Source organism: Takifugu flavidus, chromosome 6, assembly GCF_003711565.1.
Source record: "Takifugu flavidus isolate HTHZ2018 chromosome 6, ASM371156v2, whole genome shotgun sequence".
Taxonomy (NCBI): Eukaryota; Metazoa; Chordata; class Actinopteri; order Tetraodontiformes; family Tetraodontidae; genus Takifugu; species Takifugu flavidus.
Genome location: NC_079525.1, coordinates 15,426,999 through 15,441,169, shown reverse-complemented (window position 1 = coordinate 15,441,169; position 14,171 = coordinate 15,426,999). Strand labels below are relative to the sequence as shown.

At 51.7% G+C, this 14,171-nt stretch overlaps 1 protein-coding gene and 1 long non-coding RNA gene across 2 annotated transcripts in view; one reads left to right on the top strand and one right to left on the bottom strand.

The window, feature by feature from the left end:
* cygb2 (cytoglobin 2) overlaps positions 1-4,230 on the top strand; it is a 9,644-nt gene extending 5,414 nt beyond the window's left edge. Inside the window, 2 exon segments of the mRNA XM_057035751.1 lie at positions 2,174-2,405; positions 3,481-4,230. Of these exon segments, the coding sequence (XP_056891731.1) occupies positions 2,174-2,405; positions 3,481-3,645 (397 nt within the window). The 3' untranslated portion in view covers positions 3,646-4,230.
* LOC130527360 (uncharacterized) lies at positions 3,674-5,689 on the bottom strand. Its single transcript, XR_008951004.1, has 2 exons — positions 4,676-5,689; positions 3,674-4,515 (listed from the first exon to the last, which is right to left on the bottom strand). It is a non-coding gene; the product is annotated as an uncharacterized LOC130527360 (long non-coding RNA).
* Positions 5,690-14,171: the final 8,482 nt, after the last annotated feature.

Genomic DNA, 14,171 nt, shown 5'->3' with positions numbered 1-14,171 from the left:
GGGCCCTGATGGCCCTGATGGCCTTGATGGCCCCGATGCCCCTGATGGCCCGATGGCCCCGATGCCCCTGATGGCCCGATGGCCCCGATGGCCCCGATGGCCCCGATGGCCTTGATGGCCCTGATGCCCCTGATGGCCCGATGGCCCCGATGGCTTGATGGCCCTGATGGCCCTGATGGCCCCGATGGCCCCGATGGCCTGATGGCCCTGATGCCCCCGATGGCCTGATGCCCCTGATGGCCCTGATGCCCCTGATGCCCCTGATGGCCCCGGGCCTTGATGGCCCTGATGGCCCCGATGCCCCGATGGCCCCGATGGCCTTGATGGCCCTGATCCCCCGATGGCCCCGATGCCCCTGATGGCCCCGATGCCCCTGATGGCCCCGATGGCCCCGATGGCCCCGATGGCCCCGATGCCCCTGATGGCCCTGATGGCCCTGATGGCCCTGATGACCTTGATGCCCCTGATGGCCATGACGGCCCTGATGGCCCTCTGAGCCCTGATGCCCCTGATGGCCCTGAGGCCCTGATGGCCCTGATGACCTTGATGGCCCTGATGCCCCTGATGGCCCTGATGGCCCTGATGACTTGATGGCCCTGATGGCCCTGATGGCCCTGATGGCCCTGATGACCTTGATGGCCCTGACCCTGATGGCCCTGATGGCCCCGATGGCCCCGATGGCCCCGATGGCCTCGATGGCCTCGATGGCCTGATGGCCCTGATGGCCCCGATGACCCCGATGGCCCCGATGGCCCCGATGGCCTCGATGGCCCTGATGGCCCTGATGGCCCGATGGCCCCGATGGCCCCGATGGCCCCGATGGCCCCGAAGGCCCCGATGGCCCCGATGGCCCCGATGGCCCGATGCGCCCGATGACCTTGATGGCCCTGATGCCTGATGCCTGCCCTGATGGCCCTGATGCCCCTGATGCCCCTGATGGCCCTGATGCCCCTGATGGCCCTGATGCCCCTGATGCCCCTGATGGCCCTGATGCCCCTGATGGCCCTGATGGCCCCGATGGCCCTGATGGCCCCGATGGCCCCGATGGCCCCGATGGCCCCGATGGCCTTGATGGCCCTGATGGCCCTGATGGCCCTGATGGCCCTGATGGCCCTGATGGCCCTGATGGCCCCGATGGCCCCGATGGCCCCGATGGCCTTGATGGCCCTGATGCCCCTGATGGCCCCGATGGCCCTGATGGCCCTGATGGCCCTGATGACCTTGATGGCCCTGATGGCCCTGATGGCCCCGATGGCCCTGATGCCCCTGATGACCCTGATGGCCCTGATGGCCCTGATGCCCCTGATGGCCCTGATGGCCCTGATGGCCCTGATGGCCCTGATGCCACTGTTGTTACTGGACGATGGTGCTGATATCACCTTGTTTTTGCCCTGTTGCACTATGAGCGCAGCCTCTGGGGCAGGAGATGATCCGGTTCTGAACATTCCTGAATCATTAGCAGGTTTCAAGATCTTTCCTAAATGTGGGGAAATCTTCCAACATGCTAATTAATAGCGGGACCAGATGAGAACTCAAGACAACAGCAGCACCAACAACAAGATTTTAAATGTTTTTAAAGCTTTGGGACGATCAACATATCTTCAAATAATTATGACAGCTGCTCTTTTTAATTGTTACGATTTGTTGCTGGTTCATTTACATTCGTGTGGACGGAGATAAGAGAGTAAACTGCTCGTCTGTCTACGCTGCTGCTTCTTCTTCATGGCTTTGCTGCTCCAACTCCTCCCTGCATCACCTGTAACTCTAGGAAAGGATTTAGATAATGGGAATACGGGATTAACCCCCCCACATACACTCCTGCTTATTCCCATAACATTCCTATGAAGACGTTCTTTTCTCCAGTCTAATCCCGTCCAATCAAAGGTTCAGGAAAAGCCACCAAGGATCTGTTGGGTGCAGCATTTATCTCCCTCCCACTGATAAATCCGGCTTTGCTTCCATGAACGTGGTGTCATTATTAGAGGAGTGAGGTCTGAGCAGAACCTCGGGGGTGATCCTGCCCCCGACACCCTGGACTCTCGACCTGGGTCAGGAAAAACCCGACTGGAGGAAAAGGAGCAGCGTGATGCTATTTTAGTGGACCAGCATGGATGGCAACGCTGCTCTTCTGAGGGCCATGCTGCTTCTGATGAGGGTGTTTCCTTCTCTTTAGGTTCTTTGTCAACTTCCCCTCAGCCAAACGGTACTTCAGCCAGTTCCAGGACATGGAGGATCCGGAGGAGATGGAGCGGAGCAGCCAGCTTCGACATCATGCCTGCAGGGTGATGAACGCCATAAACACGGTGGTGGAGAACCTCCATGACCCAGAGAAGGTGTCCTCGGTGCTGGCTCTGGTGGGAAAGGCTCATGCTATCAAACACAAGGTGGAGCCCATGTATTTCAAGGTAATTCAAGGTATTTCAAGGTAATCGCAGGGCAGGAACTCTTCCTCCTCCCTCCCTCCCTCCCTCCCTTCCTCCCTCCCTCCTTCCCCTCCTCCCTCCCTCCCTTCCTCCCTCCCTCCCTCCCTCCCAGCATTAACTTCCCCCCTCTCTCCCTCCATCCAGATCCTGAGTGGTGTCATGTTGGAGGTGCTTCCTCCCTCCCTCCTCCCCCCTCCCTCCCTTCCTCCCTCCCTTCCTCCCTCCCTCCCTCCCTCCTTCCCCTCCTCCCTCCAGCATTAACTTCCCCCCTCTCTCCCATCCAGATCCTGAGTGGTGTCATGTTGGGGTGCTTCCTCCCTCCTCCCCTCCTCCCTCCCTTCCTCCTCCCTCCCTTCCTCCCTCCCTCCCTCCTCCTTCCCCTCCTCCCTCCAGCATTAACTTCCCCCCTCTCCCCCTCCAGATCCTGATGGTGTCATGTTGGAGGTGCTTCCTCCCTCCCTTCCTCCCTCCCTCCCTCCTCCCTCCTCCTTCCCCTCCTCCCTCCAGCATTAACTTCCCCCCTCTCTCCCATCCAGATCCTGTGTGGTGTCATGTTGGAGGTGCTTCCTCCCTCCTCCCCTCCTCCCTCCCTCCCTCCCTTCCTCCCTTCCTCCCTCCCTCCTTCCCCTCCTCCCTCCAGATTAACTTCCCTTCCCCCCTCTCTCCCATCCAGATCCTGAGTGGTGTCATGTTGGAGGTGCTTCCTCCCTCCTCCCTCCCTTCCTCCCTTCCTCCCTCCCTCCTTCCTTCCCCTCCTCCCTCCAGAATTAACTTCCCCCCTCTCTCCCATCCAGATCCTGTGTGGTGTCATGTTGGAGGTGCTTCCTCCTTCCTCCCTCCCTTCCTCCCTTCCTCCCTCCCTCCTTCCCCTCCTCCCTCCAGAATTAACTTCCCCCCTCTCTCCCATCCAGATCCTGAGTGGTGTCATGTTGGAGGTGCTTCCTCCCTCCTCCCCTCCTCCTCCCGAAACCCTCCCTCCCTCCCTCTCCTTCCCCTCCTCCTCCCCCCCCTCCTCCCTCCAGCATTAACTTCCTCCCCCCTCCTCTCTCCCATCCAGATCCTGTGTGGTGTCATGTTGGAGGTGCTGTGTGAAGCTTTCCCAGAGTTCTTCACTGCAGATGTGCGGATGGTGTGGGCCAAGCTGATGGCGGCCGTCTACTGGCACGTGACGGGGGCCTACACAGATGTGGGCTGGCTGCAGGTCTCCAGCTCAGCAGTGTGAAGAGCTTCTGGAAGGTTCCACAGACGTGTGGTGATGAAAGCGACATGCTAATGTCTTTTATTTTGGTGACATTTGTGACATCTCCGTTCCAAAGTTCAGCTGTGCATACGGAAACATGGCCTCACAACACTTCGTCTTCTCCCCAACATTCCTGAAAAGCTTCATTTGAAGCAGCTTTTAGTCAGAGGTGATAATGTTGGTTTGTAGTAGCTATTGTTGCTTACAGGAGCAATTGAACACATCAGGTGTGCCACATGCCTTTGGAATCATCTCACCTTCAATCAGTCAGATCAATCATCTGCCGAAATCGTTCCCCTGACAGTAGACACAGGCCTGTTCGAGTCCGCGAAGCTAATGTTGGCTAGCAGCAGACATGATTGAAGGTGGAGGACAGGATTCAACCACGAGGTCCTTTAGAGGCAGGATGTGCACACAAAGAGCTGCTTTATTGCCTCCATATGAAGATCTCCCAGAGCTCCAACAGCAGTTTAGCACTTTTCTGTTGTCACCTAAAAAACTAAAAACATGAACAATTTCAGCCCAAAGTCTTCAAAAAGGAAGGGATGAAAAATGTTAAAGATGTTATTTAAAAACAGGAAGAAAAGCAGAGCTGGAAGTTTGTGATCAGTCCTGATGTACAGAAATGTGATGGATTATTTGGTCATCGGCTTAGAGAGAATCTTCCCATTTCTGTCCAAGCTGAGAACATGAAAAAAGCTCATTTATTTTAAGAGAGAAAAGGAAAGTGAGATTTGAGGAGCCCCTTTACTGCCGTCAGTCTGGTGGGAGCTGCTGGTCCTGCTGCTGGTCCCGCTGCTGGTCCTGCTGCTGGTCCTGCTGCTGCTGCTGCTGCTGGTCCTGCTGCTGGTCCTGCTGCTGTCCTGCTGCTGCTGCTGTCCTGCTGCTGGTCCTGCTGCTGGTCCTGCTGCTGCTGCTGCTGGTCCTGCTGCTGCTGGTCCCGCTGCTGGTCCCGCTGCTGGTCCTGCTGCTGGTCCCGCTGCTGGTCCTGCTGCTGGTCCTGCTGGGGGACCACAGCAGGACCAGCAGCTCCTCATGTTTCCAGCACATAAAGCTCGTTCTCTGTATAGAAGAATTCCTTATGGCTTGTTCTCCGTTTCAACACTGTTGTTTCTGTAATTGTTCACGTGTGCGTTCAACAAACTGACACAATCGGCTCCCTGAGAGCACGTTAGCGTCGCTCCGGTCGCTCTGGCAGCATCAGAGATGCTTTATATTTTCACAATCTCAGTGTGGTGAAAATAAAAGAAAGCAGGTGGAAACCGTCACGATCACACGTGTCCAGACCTCCTCTGTGCTAATATTTACATGGCTGTCCATTAGCTTACCTCATTAAATCACTATTAAATAAACATGCTCAATTAAGGGCTTAAAGGACATCTCAGAAATACATGTTGGTTTTAAAGTGCCGTCACCGTGTGTTTAGATCTCTGCCGTCAGTGCCCCCCACACACACACACACAGAATCACACACTCTTGAAGCTCTTGAAGCTCTAACCCTCCAAAATGACAAGAAGACACTAGAAACAATTTGTTGTGCTAATAAAGGCCAGTTCGGGATCGGACGGGACCATGAATAAAAGCTCCACCGTCGGGAACGTTGCTTTGTTGTCAGCTCGTACAGGACGGTGGTGACCTGTGGTGACCTGGTTACATTACACCCACATCAGCGCCGCAACCATAAACAGTCAGAAAGGAGCAAAAACACCATCGTCAAGCTAAAGATAAGAATAACACGTTCCATTTTAATTTGACTGCTCCCATATAAGGATAAAGAGTTTCCAGCTGCTGATCATTCCTAGAGAGCTCCCGTCTGGTTTCTGTCTAGAATGAAAGTCAACATTCACTTAAAGAATCAAGCCTTAAATTCTTAATTTACCAGAGGTGTCTCAGAGTTTCAGCAGGAAGTAAATAGAAGCATCGTGTTGAAGCATTTCCTGTTTCCTGTTTGGCTTTGTGACCTTTGGAGGCTGTAAAACTGTTGTCAGTCATAAACATCCATCAGTAACACACACACACACACACACACACATGCACTAACACACACACACACACACGCACACGCACGCACACACACACACTCACACACACACACACACACGCGCAGTAGTGTGTGCCACTATGGGTTCAATTCAGAGGACTAATTCAGTTATATATATGTATGTATGTATTTATATATATGTATATGTGGCAATAAAGGCTTCCTTTCATCCTTTCTCTTTGAAGTCGTCCAGTCTGCTGCGTCCCAACAGCAGACTGGCTGGCACGCTGTATCTGTGGAAATGTGTTTTTGGTATAAAATGTTTCTAGTGTTTGAAAAGGTAGGACTTTATATTTTTCTAGACATACCTATGGATGATTCTACGTATTTGAAGAGATGGTACTGTAAACATTGTAAACTGGGGCTTGGTGGTGTTTTAGCATGTTTGCACAGCTGTGTGTTCCAGGACCTGAATCAATAAACCCTACACGTTAGACCGCCTGCTGATCGCTTCTGTCCTTAAAATGATGTTTTACAGCTGCTTGTCCACCGGTGAACTGCTGCCCTGTCAGCTGATCACAGCAGCCCGACACCGAGAGCCAGTCAGAAAGATCCAGATGTGGACAGCAACATCTGTCTGCTGAGCTGAGACGGAGGACCTGAGGATTGGAACGGTGTGAATGAGCGTCTGTCCAGCTGCTTCCTCAGCAGCTCCACATGAGGCTGATGCACATCTGAGACACACACACACACACGCACGCACACACACACACACACCACACACACACACACACACACACACACACACACACACACACACACACACGCGCGTGTTCCCAGCCTGACCCAGTTACACCAGCAGCAGCTCATCTCGATGTGTGTGCCTGTAGTCGGAGCCGAAACTCTGCTTGAACTCTCCATGTTCTTCTTCAGTGGTTCTCCAGGAACACTTCAGGCAAGAGTCATTTTATTCTTCATTCGAATGAATAAAAATATGACAAACCTGATCCTTATCAAAGCTCCTCAGCGCCTAATTGTGGCTCCAGGCGTGCTTAATAGATGATCCCCTCATATCTGCTCCAGCCGCAGGACACCGCGGCATCACCATGGTGACATACTTCCAGAGCGAGGAGCACGAGCTCAGAACATCATGTGTGACAAAGATCAAATCAGCCGCTTTCAACGCTGCAGGGTCTCCTACCGTTGAGCTTCAGCAAATCTCCCGTATGTCCCCTAAATATCATAAATATACATGAACTATATCACAGCTAACCTGCCCTCGTGCACGCCTGTAGTGCACGCTTGTAGTGCACGCCTGTAGTGCACGCCTGTAGTGCACGCCTGAAGTGCACGCCTGTAGTGCACGCCTGTAGTGCACGCCTGAAGTGCACGCCTGTAGTGCACGCCTGCCTGAACTGTAGAGAGCTGAAGTCACACAGCACTGATTTAAACCTAAATCAGGATGGCGGCGCAGCAGGAAGGCTGCAGATGCAGGCTAATTAGTAGATTCATAATTAACCACACACTCAGAAGACAAATGTATAGAATTACATTCAGGCCGCGTCAATAGGACCTCGTTTAACTGACAGAGATGTGATTGCTGGATGTGAAAGGGGTGAGGGGCAGGAGCAGGGTGCTATCAGGGCAGTGGTGAGTGGGTGGGTTAGGGTTAGGGCAGGCATGGGCAAACTACGGCCCGGGGGCCACACGCGGCCCGTTAAACGTTTTAATCCGGCCCGCCAAACTTGAAAAATTAAATGAATAAACCTGTTAATGTTAAATTTTCACTGCAATTCTGGTGTTTTCCCACTAGAAAAAAGACAGTCAGGAGGAGAGTGATGGTGATATCCTGAAGGATAACAGAACTTTCAGTGCTTTAAAATAGAAATGGTTATTAATTTTTTTTAAAAAGGCACATTTTATTCATTTGATTTTAAGTGTTTTAAGACTCATTCCAAAGTCAGATATTTTGTTGTAATGCTTCTCTTCATTTTCATTTGAAATTAAAGCACATGTTTTCTCCATATCCCAAGATGTGTATTTTTTCTCCAATGAGGTGAGGTTACCAAAGCACTCCATCCATCCATCTGCTCCTGGTCCGGCCCCTTTGTCAAATGTTAGAACCCATTGTGGCCCACGAATCAAAATGTTTGCCCACCTCTGGGTTAGGGGTTAGGGTTAGGGTTAGGGTTAGGGGGTTAAGGTTAGGGGTTAGGGTTAGGGTTAGGGTTAGAGGGTTAGGGTTAGAGGTTAGAGGTTTAGGGTTAGAGGTTAGAGGTTTAGGGTTAGGGGGTTAGGGGGTTAGGGGGTTAGGGTTAGGGTTAGAGGATTAGGGGGTTAGGGTTAGAGGGTAAGGGTTAGGGGGTTAGGGTTAGGGGTTAGGGTTAGAGGGTTATGGGTTAGGGTTAGAGGGTTATGGGTTAGGGTTAGAGGGTTAGGTTAGAGGTTAGAGGTTTTTGGTTAGTTAGAGGGTAGGGTTTAGGGGTTAGGGTTAGGGTTAGAGGATTAGGGGGTTAGGGTTAGGGTTAGGGGGTTAGGGTTAGAGGATTAGGGGGTTAGGGTTAGGGTTAGGGGGTTAGGGTTAGGGTCAGGGTTAGAGGGTTAGGGTGAGGTTTAGGGTTAGGGGGTTAGGGTTAGAGGTTAGAGGGTTAGGGTTAGAGGGTTAGGGTTAGGGTTAGAGGGTTAGGGTTAGGGGGTTAGGGTTAGGGTCAGGGTTAGAGGGTTAGGGTGAGGTTTAGGGTTAGGGGGTTAGGGTTAGGGTTCAGGTTTTGGGATAAAACTTTTTTGCACTGGCCTACGTATCAGAATAATAGGAGATTGCATCCATCCATCCATCCATCCATCCATCCATCCATCCATCCATCCATCCACTCATCCATCATCCATCAGTCCATCCATCCATCCCTCCATCCATCCATCCATCCATCCATCCATCCATCCATCCATCATCCATCCATTCAGCCATCAATGCTGCAGCTAGAATTCCAAGAGGTTTTGTCAAAGGAAATCTGGTTTCTCTTCATTAGGAACCCATTGAATTGTTCTGTATGGTCCTCAGAGGGCAAGAGTCGCCATATCTGGAGGAGCTCCTAGCATCATTATCTCAAAATACTATTCCACTCTCAAAATGCTGGTTTAATTGTGGTCTTCAGAATCCCAGAAAGGGTAGAATTGGCTACCGGGCAGTTTAGCTATCAGCTACCCCTGGGAGTTATTACACCAGTGAAGAAAGGTGTGCATGTCACTCATGTGTCTGGTGGTGAATGGAGGGCTAAGCAGACCAAAGGTGCTCGTAGGAGAGTGAAACAGGGCAACCTCGCAAAAGAAGACAAAGGGCAAAAGTTAAATAAAAATGCACAAGCACAAGCACCAGGAGTCTAGCTGCCTAGGAGGACTCCTAATCACATGGATTAGGGTTAGGGTTAGGGTTAGGGTTAGGGTTAGGGTTAGAGTGGCTCAACCACACCCCCTAGTGGGAAACAGAACACCACAAGCCCAAACACACAGGATCATCACCATACTGTCTGATATATTTAAAATTATTTCTAGGTGCTTAAGAGAAACCTGGGGCTGGACCAGAGCTGAAACGTAGACAGGAGAGGAAACTCGTGGTGAAAAGGGTTATTGACAAAATATATACAAATACTACTAAAAGTGCAGCTGCGGCTTGTGAGGGTAGTGCGACCTCTCACCAGAAGACCACAGTAAAGCCCACCCTTACCTGGTCTGAGGGTGGTAATCTTCTGTGAGGTCCTCTCTGTTTTTGTCTGACTTGACGGACGTTGCTAGCACCGGCCTTGCTGTTTCCTGGATGTGGTTTGACGACATCCTGCATGTTTTCAGGAGCTTTGCCAGCTTGGAGAGCGCCTTTCCTGAAGCACCACCTGAAGCACCCCAGGGTCAGTGCCACCTTTCACCCAGATAGGATGTGGTGGAGCCTAGCCTTGCTGCTAATGCCCAGCAGGCAGCTAACCTCAGCCCCATTGGCCCATGCTCCTCGGTGGCCCTGGGATAGCGCCTTCATTTGATAGCCCCCTCAACTGTCGGTGCAGAGCTCAGGCTCCCGGGATTGTTAGTGGCTTTTCAGCCAGCCGTGGACTTGGACTTGGTTCTCCTCCAGCAATGAAGGTGGTTTTGTTGTTGGTCATTACTTTACCAGTTGAGCGACTTCTTCACTTCACTGTGCTCACAGGGCTACGTGTGCTACGTGCGCTACGTGTGTTACGTGCGCTACGTGTGCTACGTGTGCTACGTGTGCTACGTGTGATACGTGTGCTACGTGTGCTACGTGTGCTACGTGTGCGAGGGCTAACCACACAATGTGTAGGTCTTGTTTTTGTTCTCTTTGCCTGCTGGACTTGTTCTCAAATCATGGAGAAGTGCATCAGTGTCATCATTTGCCGTAAGAAACTTGGTCATTCTCCTGTCCAGGACAGAGAAGATAAAAGTAATTTTTGATTTCAATCTAGTCCAGGAGGTCAGTCATTAATGACATTCATGCTGCTGTAGGAGCCAGACCATTTCCTTTGCTAACAAATGAGATTGAATTTCCTTTCTGATTATAAAATGATTGGATCATTGCTGATATTAAGGTTGTTTTCCTGTTTTGTTGTCCCGGGAACGCTGGTGTGCATGTAGTGGACATTCCTCTGGGAGCAGAAGGATGCAAAGTCATTTTTGAGAAGGGACTGAAACCATCAGTGTGACAGAAACAGAGCCGATTTAATGGACCTCCTCTATTAACAGCTCCATTACGGATGGTGATTAGCTCTGTGATGATTGTGTGGCTAATCCATTCAGTGCTAATGCAATCCTGGCAGGAGCAGAGGGAGCTAATGTTCCTCACATGTCCCCAGGAACTTGACCTCTGCTGAAAGTGCACTTATATAAATAGAGTGGCAGCAGTAGTCCCTTACACCTGTGCACCTGACTAGACCTAATCCATGAATGCATTATTGGTTAATTGTGTTCATTTTAAGATTCTTTACGTTGCTTCTAGATCCTTGAACGTCCTTGCCCCACTCCTGCCCAGAGTTCAGGTCAGCTGATCAGTTTCTCCTGATCCTGGTTCTACCAAAATCCAAGCAGAAGCTCAGAGGGGAGAGAGCCTCAGCATACATGTTCCTGCTTTAATGATCTTATTGCTTATTTGAGTTATGTTCTATACTTATGTTGATGTGATGTACAGCACTTTGTAGGCCAGAGACGATCAGTGATAATAACGATAATAATGCTAATAATGATACTTCTGTCTGAAACAGATACACCCTAAAATACTTTTACTAATTCTTCTTCTTCATTAGAGTTGCATTAGCAGTACTGTAAGGGAAGTACACAAGTGCATGTCAAATCCATCCTGGAATGACTGTAGTGTTAAGTTGGTCACAGGTCTCCTCCATGGCTGGAATGAGGGGCCCCCGAGGGGGGGTTGGACGTCATTTCCCTCCATGTTGAGAAGAACTCAGCTGGATTCAGAAATTAAGAGTATGGTGGAGAGAACAGCACAGTGAATTAAGGATGCTGCTGGACCCGGTTCAGGACCTGCACAGAACACTGGGATGATGCCAGAAGGTGAGGTGTGTTTTAAGGGCCCATATTGGCCTAATGGAGGACTCCATCCAGGGTAATCACAGCCCAAAGCTTGATGGTACCTGCCGCTGACATTAATTCAATATACTAATGCGTATTTTATACATATATATATGTCTAGACTGGATGTGCCAGTGTGCTCATTGGCCAGGAACACATCAAATAATCATTTCTATGGCATTTTTATACGTACAAATGTTCTGCTGCTGGAGTTCAAAATGTTTGTGTACAAATTTAAATAAAACGTATAATTGGTTGCAAAATTATTAGTCTGTTTCTTAGCAATTATCGGCTACTTTTGGACGACAGTAAGGTGAAGCGATTGTCTGTGGCTAAACACAAGCCATAGAAACCTCTGGTGGGTCGCCATAGAAACCTCTGGTGGGTCGCCATAGAAACATCTGGTGGGTCGCCATAGAAACATCTGGTGGGTCGCCATAGAAACCTCTGGTGGGTCGCCATAGAAACATCTGGTGGGTCGCCATAGAAACATCCGGTGGGTCGCCATAGAAACATCCGGTTGGTCGCCATAGAAACCTCCGGTGGGTCGCCATAGAAACCTCTGGTGGGTCGCCATAGAAACATCTGGTGGGTCGCCATAGAAACCTCTGGTGGGTCGCCATAGAAACCTCTGGTAGGTCGCCAACATGTGGGCCTGTGGGCCAGTGGGCCAGTGGGCCCGTGGGCTCTACTGTGGGCCCAAAGGCCAGTGGGCCAGTGGACCCGTAGGCCAGTGGGCCCATGGGCCCGTAGGCCAGTAGGCCAGTGGGCCAGTGGACCAGTGGACCAGTAGGCCCGTGGGCCCGTAGGCCAGTGGGCCCGTGGGCCAGTAGGCCAGTGGGCCCGTGGGCCCGTAGGCCCGTGGGTCCGTGGGCCCGTAGGCCAGTGGGCCAGTGGGTCCGTGGGCCCGTAGGCCAGTGGGCCCGTGGGCCAGTGGGCCCGTAGGCCAGTGGGCCAGTGGGTCCGTGGGCCAGTGGGCCAGTGGGCCAGTGGGCCCGTGGGCCAGTGGGCCAGTGGGTCCGTGGGCCAGTGGGCCCGTGGGCCAGTGGGTCCGTGGGCCAGTGGGCCCGTGGGCTTTACTGTGGAGAAGGACGTGATGAGGAACCGTCTATGAAGCAGGAGGCTACGCAGACATTCTCCCTCTGACGCATGATATCAAGCATCCAAGCTTTAAAAACATTCAGACTCAATAAAATCTACGATTTAGCTGCTTCTTGCCAGCAGATAATTCCATCTGAAAGATGCCTGCGGGCCACATTATTCCTCTCATTCCTATAAAAGCCCGACATTCTTTACATTCAGCCAGATTGGAGATCAACGCTGTGACCATTATGCTCATCTTGCTGCTTCTTCCACCCCCTCCAATGATGCTCCAACAACTGGGTCACAAGAGCTGCAAATGAACCAGGAAAGAGTGTGAACATGTCAGGCGTGAGGCCCAACCACAGTGAGCGAGGCCTGCTCTTCTTCATCAGTGAGGTCTTTCAATGCTCCGAGGAATTAGAGAAGGTCCGCTGGACTCTGCTGCTCTCACTTGTTTCCACCTGGTTTTTCTACAGGTGAGATATGTGAGAGAAGAGGCTTCACTCATGAACAAACTCTGTGTTCTGGTACCAGGACCCCATACTGGATTAATAATAACTTCCTCTTCTGCCTCAGTTTTCATGACTGACCCACCTCATGTGAGCCAACAGAGAACTAGAAGAACTAGCAGAACTAACAGAAGCAGCATCTCGGTGGGGATCTTTAGCATAAATCAGGAGATCAGCCTGAGGAGGGAGAGTGTTGGGATCAGGGCAGGAGATCAGCCTGAGGAGGGAGAGTGTTGGGATCAGGGCAGGAGATCAGCCTGAGGAGGGAGAGTGTTGGGATCAGGGCAGGAGATCAGCCTGAGGATGGAGAGTGTTGGGATCAGGGCAGGAGATCAGCCTGAGGAGGGAGAGTGTTGGGATCAGGGCAGGAGATCAGCCTGAGGAGGGAGAGTGTTGGGATCAGGGCAGGAGATCAGCCTGAGGAGGGAGAGTGTTGGGATCAGGGCAGGAGATCAGCCTGAGGAGGGAGAGTGTTGGGATCAGGGCAGGAGATCAGCCTGAGGAGGGAGAGTGTTGGGATCAGGGCAGAAGATCAGCCTGAGGATGGAGAGTGTTGGGATCAGGGCAGGAGATCAGCCTGAGGATGGAGAGTGTTGGGAATGTTCATGCCAGCAGCAAAAAAAGTTGAGAGATCTTCAGGATTAATAATGTGATAATAATAATAATGACAATATGTGTCTGCATCTCATGACACTTTATCATATGGAGCTTCAAACGGCTTTTTTTCAGGCAAGAGGCGGGTTTGCGTAACACTTATATAATTATGGCGGTGCACGATAGATGGGAGGAGCCTCACCGTAGATGGGAGGAGCCTCTGAAGAAACAGAGCAGAAGAAGGAATCAGGAATCAGAGCCGAGCAGACAGGAAAACCTTCTCCCCAAGCCATCGTTGTTAAGTGACCCAGACGGCAAATATTGTGGTGCTGCCAGCTAAATGCTGCGGTGTGTGTGTGTGTCTGGATATAGAGACACCACACACACGCACGTATATGTGTGTGTGTGTGTGTCTGGATATCCAGAGACGCACACACACACACACACACGCATGTATATGTGTGTTTGTGTGTGTGTGCGTGTGTGTGTGTCTGGATATAGAGACACACACACACGCACGTACATGTGGGGGTGTGTGTTCCAGGCGAGGGGGGGGGCTCCCTCCAGGTAAGGGGGGGGCTCCCTCCAGGTAAGGGGGGGGGTGCTCCAGGTGCTCCACACATGGTGCGTTTACCTGTGGACATCTGCCTCAGCTGCTCTATTAAGGTGCTGGAGAGGTGATGGAGAAGCTAATGAATGTGTCCCCCCACCTCCCTTTGCCCCCCCCTCGCCCCCCCCACCTCCCTTTGCCC